Raw genomic sequence first — 11,920 nt, 5'->3', positions numbered from 1 at the left:
CGTCCTCAATCGTCTCACCGTCCTCAATCGTCTCACCGTCCTCGGTCATCTCAACGTCCTCAACTTCACTCCCTTCTCGCCCATCCTCACTACTCCCACCATCCTCACCAACATCCCCAAACATGTCAATCTGCTGCATCACCAGCGCCTTCCCTCTCTCCATCTCCTTACACCTTCGCGACATCTCCTCAAAACGCCTCTGCAGACTCTCCACATCCTCCTCGGCAATTTGTTTCTCCACCTGTGCTGCTACAATGTCCATCTGCATCGCCACAATCTGTCCCTTTCGGTCGGCGAGTTCTAGCCGCGTCTCGTGTTGAGCTGTCTCGAGAGAGTCAGCGCATTGTTTGGCCGTGTCGCGTTCTTTGCGCGTCTGCTCCAGCTCTGTGTGTGTCGTGGTGCTGCGGGTGAGCAGTTCGTCGTATGCTTTCTTCATGTCGTCGTGGTGCTGTCGGGCGTCGTTTTGCATTTGTGCGTCTTTGTCGGCCATGGCGGCTTCTTCGCGAGCGAGGTCGGCGAGTTGCGTCGCCAGGCTGGACATGTTTTCCTCGGCCTCGTTCTTCTCTGTGTCCATCTTCCGACGATAGTCCGCTGAGATGGTGTGAAAGGAGTGGCTCGCCTCTGCGGTGATCTGCTGTACAGCATCTGAAATGACCGTTCGGCCAAGGCCTGAGGCTGCGAACTGCTCCTCAAACTGCGCTTTTAGCCCTGTCTCGAGCACACTCTCCATCATCGACTTGGCTTGGGCCGGCCATGCATCAGGTCGATTCAAGTCCATGGCAGACGCCAAGTGCGCTGCAATGGTTTCGCCGACTTTCGCTTGGATTGCTGTCGTCCAAGCCGCCGGCAAGTCTGGATTCAGCACCACCCTCTCATGATTTCCATCCTGCACTGGCGCAATGTCATGAACGACGCCCGTCCCACGATCACTCTCCATCTTCTTTGCAAGCACCTCCAGCGCCTCAGTATGACCCGCACGGATATCAGCCACCCCCGAATGCACAGCAAACTTGACTCCATCCTGCATCCACCGGCCCAACGACTGGTTACTCGCTTCATGGTGTTGTTTCAGCGACTGAAAGCGGGATTCTTGACTTTGACCAAATGACTGAAAGCACACCTCTTGACTCTGACCGAGAGCCTGCATCTCCTGGCGCATGTCTTTCACACGATCCTGACCCAGCACTTTCCTCGCGTGTTGGAACTCGCGGAAACGGTCTTGTGAGAGTTGGACCCGTTGGTGGTTCAGCATGTCTGTGATCATCGGCTTCAACTCGGCTTTCAATGTGTTGATGAGGTTGTTGTCTGCAGATTGGGGCTTGTTCCGCTTCTCGAGTTCGGCGTGGAGGATGGGTTGGATTTGCTCGGTGATGTGGGCTGAGTGGTCGCTGGGGGGTGGTGTTGTGGGAAGGACTGGTGATGGAAGAACTGGTGCTGGTGACGGTGTAGGAAGTATCGGCAACGCTGTGGGAAGTCCAGATGATGATGTGGGAAGTCCAGATGATGATGTAGGAAATCCAGGTGATGATGTACCAACTCCAGGCGACGATATAGGAAGTCCAACCAAACCCCCCCTCGCAACAGACATAGAAACACCCAACCTCCTAACATCAACCTGCAGTCTCCCCTCTCTCCCCACACTCTCCAGTCTCGCCTTCCAATCCCGCACCCGCTGACCACCCGCAGGCGTCACGCGCCGCGAAACATTCGCACTCACACACACGCTGTCACCACGCTCGGAGCCGCCCCTCGATGCTGCAGTCAGACGGCGCACGCGACGACCCTCCGCACCGAGGCCCTGTAGGAAGAGACTCGCGGGCCGTTTCAACGTGCGGGATGGATGGTCGTCGGCGGGGTTGGACTGAGTCTCGACGGACGGCAGGGCGATGTCACGTACGTGCATGGTGGATAGAATTGATGAGGATGAGTCATGGCGTGGTGGTGGTGGAGGTGGTGGCATATCGTTGAGTCTGGGTTTCTTGGGCTTTTTCTTCCGGCTAATTTGGTAGCGATGCGGTGGAGGCCAGTTGACGGCTGAGGTCGAGGGGCGGTGCGTGGAGCGTGTGTTAGGCGGCATGATATAGTTACAACTCGGCTCGCGGCGGCCACGCTTCTCCCGTTGCTCTCTGAGCCCCAAGTGTGTACGCGCCGACCTGTGTGCCTAGCCACGCTGCTTCTTTCTGGGCAACGACTTCTGCTTCTTTCTCGGCGATGACTTCTGCTTCTTTCTCGACGATGACTTCTACCTCGTTGGGGGGCAAGACTGGAGCTTTGAGCGAGGCGTATACGAAGTAAGTGGACAGCGCGAGACAGACGAGTAGGAGCGTCCAGGTGAGAAGTGCGGTGACCAGTTGGCGGGTTGTGGGGGGCATGTTCTGTGCTAGGGAAACGGGGGAGGGGAAGGAGAGAGCTGGTGGGGGAGTTTGGCGATGGAGTTGAGGATGGCTTGTCTTGCGGGGTTTGGGAGCGATGTGTGTTTCTGTGGGTGGGTAGATCGAACGGCTGGTTTTGGGAATGTCTTGCGTAGAGGGTTTGTCTGAGCGATGGTAGTGGAGCGTCCGTGCCGTGGCGTTCAACACAAACTGTGTATGTCTGTGTCTGTGTCTTTGTGGCAGCAAAGAAGGAAACGCCAAGACAAGATCAACAGTGAGTAAGACTCGTTAGAGTGTTTGTGGAGGTAGGAGAGTAAAGACACAACACAACACAACATGATGCGGATTGTTTGCCGGTGCATTAGTCGGTCGGTGAAGCAAGCAAACCTCCGGGTCATGATCACGATCATCACAACCTCAATGAATGCGATTTACCACCAACGCCATTTTCGAGAGACATGCTTGTTAGCGACTTTCGTAGTCTGCTCTACGGTGTGAGACTGAGGTTTTTCGATGCAAGGCCTGGTAGCTCGCTAGCTCATTGTGTACGTATCTCGCTTGTGAAGTTCCCATAATGTGGCTTTGACGAGAGTGCGTGAAATTTTGCCGCGGCGGGTGTTTGTGTGTACAGGTAGATTGTCTAGTCAGCTTCAGTTTGGATGTTCGGGGTGAGTTGGCTTGCTCATCTGAATGACTGGGATGAAACATTATGCCGTTAGTGTGGGGAAGTTTTGACTGAATGACTGACTTTGATTGCGAAACATGTACATGTCTTTCTGGTGTAGATCGAGGCAAGTGTGTAGTTCGGCGATGACCCTGACAAGAGCTTATATTTCAACGTCTTCACAGGCAGAACAAGTCACACCATCACACAATCATCATTCATTCATTCCACAAAGGCAACGAACCATGGCTCGAAAGCGCAAGACCCAGCAAGAAACCGAGTATGTCGGCCGCCCCGTTACCCCAGAACTATCATCAGCCACCAAGAAGCTCAAACTGGGCCTCTCGCAATGGTCTGGTTTTGAGAATCGAGTAGCCAACACTATCGACAGGCAGGGCACGGCGTCTGCATGCCTGTCCCCGGGCGCTGCTCCACTCACGCCTTCTCCATCGCCCCAGAATCCCAAGATACGGGATGCCCCTCGTTCTACGAGCCCCCGGCGCTCTTCCCTGTCTACACCCAATCATCCATCGCCATCTCCATGCCCGTCTCCGTCTCCGTGTCCTTCTTCATCCGAAGAAAACACAGCCGTCTTCCTCGACACGCTCTCATCGCCCGCCCTCCTCGACACAGCCCTCTCCTCGCTTGTAGAAGCCTACCTCCTGCCTGACGGAAACTTCGCGCCTCCGCGCCAACTCTGGCTCAACATGCAAAAGTTCCGTCCGTACGTCGAGGAAGGCGCAAAGGTGCTGGCGGGCACAAGCGAATCTCCCTCTTCCTGCACGGATGCTGCTGTCAGAGCGCAGAAGAAGCCGGGCGAAGGAGACATGTCGTACCACGCCGCCAAGTTCTGGGGCCACATGCGGTTCCTCGGCCTTCGGCTCCTGTGTCATTTGCCGACCGAGTATGCGAATATGTTGCAACGGTCGCCCGAGGAGTTCTTCGCCGATGGTGAGGACACCAAGGCCGTGCTTGCTCTTGGTCGTGATGGACGCGGCGGAGGAGCGAGGGAAGTGTACATGTACTCGCGCCGGATCGGGAGTCGCATGGTGGCGGACAAAATGCGATGGGCGATCCTGACGCTGGCGTGGCAGAGGGTCATCGAAGCTGTCAAGACGTCTCGCACGGCGAAGCATGGAAAGGCGGCACGGCTGAATGCGAAGGCCAAGCCGCGCCTCACGGAGGGGGATTTGCATGCTTTCTACGAGACTTATTTTCGCGGGCCGTCAGCAGGCGACGCAGATGCGGAAGGAGAGGGGATGCAGAAGCAGGAGGTGCTGGCGTGGTTCAACGCGCTCAGACACACGGCATCTGCGTATGCGTTTTTGGCGAGGGAGGTCGGGTGTGGCGTGTTGTTGCATTTGCTGCCGCATTTCAGCGAGAGCGCGATCGTGCAGGGGTTGAGTCGCCGTTCGGTGGCGGCGAGAGAGGGGGTGGCGTGGTTGAATGATGAAGACGCTGAGGGGGGCGGACTCGCGCAGGATGAGGGCGTATCGAGGGTGGGCGAGCAGGTGGAGCGGCTTGTGGACTGGATCGAAGCGAGGATTGTGGGTGATGCGTTGGAGGAGTAGATGCAGGCTTGGTCAGGGCTCGGGAAGGCTATTGTGCGGTTTCGGTGTAGGGGCTCAAAATGATAGAACAACGTAGATCGATAGAACTATTAAAAGCGCAATTTCTCGTGCGGTTCTTCCCATATTTCCTGCTCGTTTCTCATCTTGTGCACATGCAGCGTTGTGGTCGTGTTGTAGTGGGATGCTGGCTTGGACACCGACTTCGTGTTCCGCTTCCAGCTTCGCGAGAGACGCCCGAATACATCAACACCGCACTAGCTGCACCGCCTGCGGCACATGACCACGACCTTATTTGATTGAGCACGAAATTGGGAGCACTAGACACCCACTACCCGCTCCTTACGGCCACCCTCAACTCAAGCGAGTGCATGCCACTGACAACTACCTACATCATTCTACACCATCACCGCCTAGCCGAGGTTTTGCTCCGAGGAGATCGGCGACAAGAAAAGGGATACGACGTCGAGATGGAGTTGTGTGGCGCGACTGTTCAAAAGAAACCATGTTCAACTCCATCCTGACTCAACAACTGCGACGGAGCACTGGCTCTGAATAGACTGTAGCATCCAGTGCTGGAATCGCCATTGCGCCGTGTTGCAATATAGAAGACTGATCAAGCTGAACCATGTTGAATCCTTGCTCCCACAACGCTGAGCGACCTTCTATTATGGGTGTCCAGCTTCTCTCTCCTATGCTGCATTCCATTTCGTCTCGCGCCCACGCACCGCAGAAGCTCTGTATATACTCCTCCCCGTTGGACTCTTACTACTGCTACCACAGCTCAAGAGTCCACTAGCCTAGCTCCCGCTTCCGTACATCCGGACCGTACCGTATCGATCCGCTCACTAGCCTACAGGCATGACGACACATCTCAAGAACTTCCCTACACAACCGACTTCGACAGGCTTTCCATCCACGAGCATGCACGGAAAACAACGAGATGGATGGTAGGGGAGTGATCGAGGAGATCGAGCGGAGCGCAGGCAATCTCTTGTAGATTCCGCACATTGGCAGATCGGTTGGATGGCGATTTGCTGTCCTCGTGGCAGATGGGGATGCGATTGGGTGGTGATGAGCAAGAACATATTGCCAGGCGTAGGCATTTGTGAGTAGATTGTACAATGGTATGCAGGCTATCTTGGTAGGCTGTTAATTTCTTCACTCTTGTGGTTTCCTGTCTTTGGTTGATTGCAATACGATACTGAGACCAGTAAGGTGTGATAAACATCATGTAATGCCCCAGCGATCTCATTTTTCAATGGCGACATAGTTGGTCTCGTGCTCGAAAACTCATACAATTTAATCTATCAATCATGAATTTACTGCCGCTCGAACGCTTTCATCTATAAGCTGTGGTGATAACAGATTACGGCGACAAAGTCATCTCATCACTTGTATTTGCTTGCGTCCAACGCGAGCTATTCGAAGCCGGCGCGTTGAGAACGATGGTCAAAAGATAGGCACCGGTAATACTTCTTTGACGTTCATGCCCATCAAGACTCCACCGACAATCATCCAGTAAACTCGCAAAATACCTAGAACAACCTGGATTGATTCCAATCTCGACTTCCACCTACCATGATACTCCGCCAACCTCGAAAGCGTTTCACGCGAGAAGAGCTATCAAAGAGAAATCCCAAATTCAGCAGTCTACTTAGGCCGTGTACGAAATGTTGACGAGGCCAGCTTCTTCACGCCGAAAGGCTATCGATGAATAAACTGTTAGCCATATCAAGATGTTGCGTTGACATTCAACTACGACTGCTTAGACTTCTTTACCCGAATACCGATGTCTCTGTCTACTGATTGCGTGGACCTTGCTTGTCGTGCACTGACTAGACTAGTACACCTTTGTGTCTTGTATAGGAACCATCATGTTTCGTTTGCTTTCCGGACAATTACCACCTGTTTCGCATGGGTTGTGAGATTGAAGACAACGGGCTGTCACCTGGACGCAGTTCGTCATCGTTTGCACTGCATAATGCGGATACTTATAAGGTCCGCTACACTTCGTGAATGATACCACATAACCAACTCTTTCTCCCAATATTGACACCGACCTCATCCTACTCGGGAACATGGATATCCAGTCCCCTGCAGCATCTACTTGGCTGAACAAACCGACTACTTTGCCGACCAGACCCAAATCACCGTCTATCTTCACCGAACAGCGCGAGATGCAACAAGTCGATACGCCTGCTTCCGTCGAACAAGTCGTGCCATCAACTGCGTTCCACAAACACAACAGCCCATCTCCAGGTACATTTCCTGAGGACATTGCGGAGACTGTTGAGCTGCCAGACGCCTCGGCAGTCCAACCCAAGACGACTTTCACGAGCGTCGTCGCCATGATCGTCAGATTCTGTCTAGAGAAAGCATGGGAGTACAAGTTCAGCTTCTTCACCAGCCTCATGAAGGCCCCCAAGACGACCGTCCTCGCCATCCTCTGCGCCATCCTAGCTATCATCGCTTTCCCATCCCTGCTGTCGATGCTCGGCCTCGGCCTCAGCATCGCTCGCATCCTCACCTACGCTATCCCGATCGGCGTTACGTATCTCATCACCTATTCTTACTGCAAGCCTCCCGCCAATGACACAAGCTTCACTATCCCTCTCGGCGATGTGGAGGCGCTTCCCAAGGAACGAGTGAGAGTGATGGTACGTATCATGAACGCGGAGTTGAGCAGGCTGTTGGATGTGTTGGACGGGGAGGAGGGCCGGGCGATCAAGCTAGAAACGGTCCGGTTGGCAAGTTTGCTTGAGACGGTTCCTCATGAGGCGAAAGTGAGTTCTGCTGTTGCTCCATTTGGTAGGCATGGGGTGTCGCGGGGGATGGTTGCGGGTGGTGTGCCATCGGGAATGCATGTATTCGGTGCACCGGCGTTTGGAACGCCGGGTCAGGGGTTCTATAACGGTCGGTATCCTCCGATTCAGGAGGGTACGTGGTACTAGAGTAGTTTGGGGATGCGGTTCAGGAGGGGAGTATGCACGGGGACCTGGATAACATGGGTGGGAGGAGTGTTGAGAGCATAGTAGATAGATTGGGTGTTGCTTTTTACGGTCTTGAAGCTGAGTAGAATGGGTTTTACATACTGGGAGTTCGTTACTGCATATTAGACTTACCATCCTACGGCAATGGACCTTCGTGATGTTTTTCACGACGTTCGTAGCAATATGCCGAAGGATACCAGCATATCCACACCAAGTATTTTCCCAGTCACTGTCCGATCTGCGTAGCCCGATGTATCACTTTTTGAGCTTCATCCACTCTCTACGATGGATCAAGCACGGTTTGCCGGCGGTTTGTATCTTGATGTACCTGAACCGTGCGATGCAGTCGTTATGGCTTACTGCGAATAGGCACGGTTAAGCGTCGTTGACGACACGCTGACAAGGGCAGTCCGAGAAACCGTATAACACCGTCTCGAAAGACAAGCCGTACATAAACCAGATGCATAAAGACTGAGATTTCCGCTTTATAGTGGATTGAACCCACGATCCCGCGATCGCCTGATTACCACGCTTATGACACGCTAGTGTCGTGTCGTATCTGCGGCTCGGACCGTGCGCCGCCGTCCGCTAGAACTCAGCGAGGCTCCTGACAGCCTGTTCACTACTCATCATTCATTGTCGACCTGGTACCTGTTCCGCGAAGCCAATCCCCATCCAACGCTATTAATACACCGTCTTTTTTATGATACATACAACTGCCTGCGCGCGTCACGATAACGTGACGACGCGGGCCTTTGCGACGGAGTCGTCATCTTCATATTGGATGACGACGATAGCCTCAAAGTGCGTTGCTCCTCGCTTGGATGTTCATATGGGACTTGCTAATAGTAATTTTAATTCCATGTCTCTGGTCGCTTCTCAAGGTTGTGAGTCTGTCGAACCGCTCCTCGACTGAGTAGCCTCGCGGAACATATGAGCATCCGCCATCAACTCAATCCACACACACTGCACTGCGGGCTGTCTTGATTCTCATCCGATTCACCTGCATTCGAGTCACGCCACTACAGCTGGCAGCAATTGCCCAGCGCCCTGCCCACCCACAAGTCTCCCAACGGCACATACTACGGCACCACGAATACACACATGTGGTCCAGTGCACCCGATCAACCCCATCATCGCCGACCGTCCGTATGACGCCAGCTCATTACACACGCGCGTTCTGACGCGCATTTTTCAGGTGGAAGCAAACGCCGGAAGAACCCGTCCAAGTCGCTCTTACTGGCCTGACATGTGCTGCAGTAATACGGCGCCGCCAACGACCGGCTCGTCCTCATCAAGGTCACAGTGACTCGATAGTTTGAGTTCCACGGAGAATGTTATGACAGCATTGGAACAACCGCTACAAAAGCGACGTCTTCATCGTCATGTACGTTTTCTGCGACTTGTGTACTCCCACCGTGTGTACTAAATGCCTTCCAACTCACACCACTCTCGCCGATGACGCGATTGCCCTCTCCACCGCGCCCTATACCATTTGTGCTACCGCCTCCAGTGACGGTGTCCGCGCCGTGCAGGGGATCGATCTAGCGGTATGTCATGTTTTGGTCCCAACAAACCCGCGTCTCATGTACTCATGCAGATTGCTGCCCATCTCCGACCCCATCTCGTCAACCTCCAAATCAGCTTCGAAATAATGTTCGGCCCGCTCAACAAGTTGCCCTTGGCCGTTACTCCACCCATACCGTGTCGCCGCGGTCTCCACGTCATCACTGCCAGAAAAGCATTCTTCTGCCGCGCCTTTTCGGGCTCACAACTTCTACTCATCATCAACGAGCCGAGTCCACGTATAGTTGATCGATTTGCGCATCGCCGCTCCAATACCCTCCTCTGTAACGTTCCCCGCCAGCACATCGCCGCCGTTCATAATATCATCGCGTCTCTCTAAGCTGACAGCCATTAACACCATTCTGGAGAAGCTCAAGTTTTGACCCACTTCCCATACACCCAAGGCACCATCTTGTGGCCCTAGAATAATGCCATCGCCGCATGTAGAGATGTTGACAAACATGGATCGACTTCACAACGAGCTTCTGAAGTGCACACTGTGGAACGAGCGGGCGACTAAATCAATGCCAAAGCGGAAGCCATTCCTCATGAGTCTGCCAAAATCCAATGGCGCAGTACGTGACTCGCTGAATGACGCTTCCATATGAATGAGCCACGACAATGCATTTTGTCAGGTTGGCGAAAATGGAACCTAGTACGTACTTTCCCACTCAAATCAGTGCGAACAACATATCCCCAGTGCAACCACTTCGTTCCAAGACGCCTTCTGATATCGAACTAAGCCACATGTATGCAGGCTTGGTTTTCGTTAGTCATTGCTCGAATAAAGACCTGCGATATCTCGGGATCAAGGCACTGATCACAATTACTTTCGTACACACTGGCACGCAAGAGACCATCACTGACGCCCCCGCGAGTCATTCTTATATTTTTCGGAGCTTGCATTCCGTTCTCCGTGTATCTCACGAACGGCCCTCCTTTTCACCAGGATGTTTTTCAACGCATCTGTAAAGGCAAGATATAGGGACAAGGTGAAGGACGTGCTCGAAGGCATGGCCCGTAAGTGTAGCCCTGGGGGTTGTCTTCCGAGTATACTGCTGACAGGTCGTGCATGCAGTTACTCGGACTCGAATTTCCAGAAAGGTGCCACCATGCTCAGCAAGATATAAAGCTGCCTGAACGCCACGTTGGCTTCATAACATCCTCGGATCTTGGTAGTCTTTCAACTTTTACCTCAATCATCATGATGGAGTAGCAAATTTCGAAGGCTCTCAATTGGACACTCTCATAAGCCACGCTGCTTCTATGAGAGTGTACGTCATGAGCATTGGAATCGACCACGAATGGGATGAACTGTGATAAAGTATTTATATTATGCTCAACCATCATCCATTCCAATATCCAATTTGCTTATGGAACGCTGTCGACCCTACCGATCAAACGCGCACTACGTTCCAGCTGCTCCGGAACCACATGGAAGAGGGCATATATCCGACATGATAGATCAACATATATTTGGCTTGCAGGACTCATCGACGTACCTCGAGCACGCTGCGTGCTCGTCCGTTACTCAAGCCACACGGGGTTCTCGGGAATTGTTCTATCACGCACTGCCGAGCGGTCCGATCACTGACCTAGCGCTTCTTCCGTCTCAGAAGAACTTGACATCTTGCACATCGAATGAAACATGATGAACGCCCGTTCTACAATCTGTGCAATATGATGACGCGTCAAAGATGCTTGTCATGAAGTCGTGCGCCTTGAACTGCCACAGCGGAGATCGTTTCCAGATCCCCAAGCGTCATTCCCACAGGAGATTTGACATGAATATATGCAGGTCGACACCTACAAATGACGGTTACCTTGTGCTCGAAAGAACAGGTCCCACTAGATCCAACGGACGACTTTGCGAGAGATCCTCAACATCGACTTTTTCCGCATGCACTTCCTGCAGGATCACTCCCGAACTCTCTCGAGCATGTATGTGGCAGTCGATTATGGCGTATGTGCCGCCAAATACACAGAACACATTGTGGCTGTGCTCTCTCGCATTTACTGCTCGGTTCGTGGCGCCCATAGTTCAAGCTCCGTTTGGCATGGAAATATCAGTCGAGTTCGGCACCTGTGCCGTTGGGCAAGAACCGCACATCAAACGCACTGGACACCGGGCATCTGCGTGGCGCGCAATCGTTGCTCTCAAGCACCAAGACGACCACAAGCGGGCACCGTTGCAAAGCTCGCGCCCGAGCTGCCCGCGCTTAATGCAAGACAGGTCGAGGTTGTTGTCATCCTCATCTGGCCTCCCTCATCCACGACTTGCTGGGTTCAAGCCTGAACACTGCCTGCGTCGATAGGAGGGCTCTCATCGAGCGCGGGTCCATGAGGTTCGAGCGATGACTTGTTCAATCTGGGAGATGGTTCTATTGTCCGAGACTGCGACGAACCATTTCGCGTCGAAAGGTCAGGGCAGTCAACCTCGTCATGACGCCGTAAGGCTGTCCATTTGTAGGCCTCACATTGTCGTCGACGTTTATGACAAATCAGGCTTTGCACAAGTTGTCTATGCCTGTATGCCTTGCCGTGTCGCCATCTCAATCGACTAGTAAATTCTTCTCCACTATCTTCGATTGCCTGGCAGGTCAATCTCATGTTATAGGATGAGTAAAACGGAATTGCTTGGCGCAGGAAACTCCCGCTTTAATCAAGTTTTGGTGTTTGATTGATGGCGATCGGCCTCATGCATTACCTTCTTACGAAACTCCTTTCCCGTGCACTAGATATGGATGGTGACGGGAG

General features: G+C 53.2%; 6 protein-coding genes across 6 annotated transcripts in view; 4 read left to right on the top strand and 2 right to left on the bottom strand.

The window, feature by feature from the left end:
- Positions 1 to 2,324, bottom strand: part of P153DRAFT_146907 (uncharacterized protein) — a 2,860-nt gene extending 536 nt beyond the window's left edge. Inside the window, exon 1 of the mRNA XM_033662155.1 lies at positions 11 to 2,324. Within this exon, the coding sequence (XP_033518201.1) occupies positions 11 to 2,077 (2,067 nt within the window). The 5' untranslated portion in view covers positions 2,078 to 2,324. The remainder of the gene's footprint in view (positions 1 to 10) is intronic.
- An 852-nt stretch (positions 2,325 to 3,176) lies between these two features.
- On the top strand, positions 3,177 to 4,807 carry P153DRAFT_371466 (uncharacterized protein). The gene has a single exon (XM_033669268.1). It carries the CDS (start codon positions 3,282 to 3,284, stop codon positions 4,605 to 4,607), a length of 1,326 nt encoding a protein of 441 aa, XP_033518200.1. The 5' UTR covers positions 3,177 to 3,281; the 3' UTR covers positions 4,608 to 4,807.
- Positions 4,808 to 5,401: 594 nt separating this feature from the next.
- P153DRAFT_146898 (uncharacterized protein) lies at positions 5,402 to 5,901 on the bottom strand. Its single transcript, XM_033662154.1, has one exon. The coding sequence runs from the start codon at positions 5,857 to 5,859 to the stop codon at positions 5,491 to 5,493; it is 369 nt and encodes a 122-aa protein (XP_033518199.1). The 5' UTR covers positions 5,860 to 5,901; the 3' UTR covers positions 5,402 to 5,490.
- Positions 5,902 to 6,685: 784 nt separating this feature from the next.
- On the top strand, positions 6,686 to 7,966 carry P153DRAFT_361772 (uncharacterized protein; the record flags this gene model as incomplete). The annotated part of the gene is made up of 2 exons (XM_033667015.1): positions 6,686 to 7,544; positions 7,893 to 7,966. 2 exons carry the CDS (start codon positions 6,686 to 6,688, stop codon positions 7,964 to 7,966), a joined length of 933 nt encoding a protein of 310 aa, XP_033518198.1.
- A 1,016-nt stretch (positions 7,967 to 8,982) lies between these two features.
- Positions 8,983 to 9,503, top strand: P153DRAFT_391233 (uncharacterized protein; the record flags this gene model as incomplete). Its single annotated transcript, XM_033671030.1, has 2 exons — positions 8,983 to 9,147; positions 9,198 to 9,503. The coding sequence occupies 2 exons, from the start codon at positions 8,983 to 8,985 to the stop codon at positions 9,501 to 9,503; spliced, it is 471 nt and encodes a 156-aa protein (XP_033518197.1).
- A 1,618-nt stretch (positions 9,504 to 11,121) lies between these two features.
- P153DRAFT_391232 (uncharacterized protein) lies at positions 11,122 to 11,478 on the top strand (the record flags this gene model as incomplete). Its single annotated transcript, XM_033671029.1, has 1 exon — positions 11,122 to 11,478. The coding sequence occupies one exon, from the start codon at positions 11,122 to 11,124 to the stop codon at positions 11,476 to 11,478; it is 357 nt and encodes a 118-aa protein (XP_033518196.1).
- Between the last annotated feature and the right edge of the window lie 442 nt (positions 11,479 to 11,920).

This window comes from Dothidotthia symphoricarpi, assembly GCF_010015815.1.
Source record: "Dothidotthia symphoricarpi CBS 119687 unplaced genomic scaffold P153scaffold_26, whole genome shotgun sequence".
NCBI classification, from domain to species: domain Eukaryota; kingdom Fungi; phylum Ascomycota; class Dothideomycetes; order Pleosporales; family Dothidotthiaceae; genus Dothidotthia; species Dothidotthia symphoricarpi.
Note: the sequence above shows the minus strand (reverse complement) of the source record. Positions and strands in the feature narration are given on the sequence as shown.

What these genes read in the sequence shown, in the direction of transcription:
- P153DRAFT_371466 (XM_033669268.1), top strand. Translation starts at nt 3,282, where the DNA reads ATGGCTCGAAAGCGCAAGACCCAGCAAGAAACCGAGTATGTCGGCCGC.
- P153DRAFT_146898 (XM_033662154.1), bottom strand. Translation starts at nt 5,859, where the DNA reads ATGAGATCGCTGGGGCATTACATGATGTTTATCACACCTTACTGGTCT.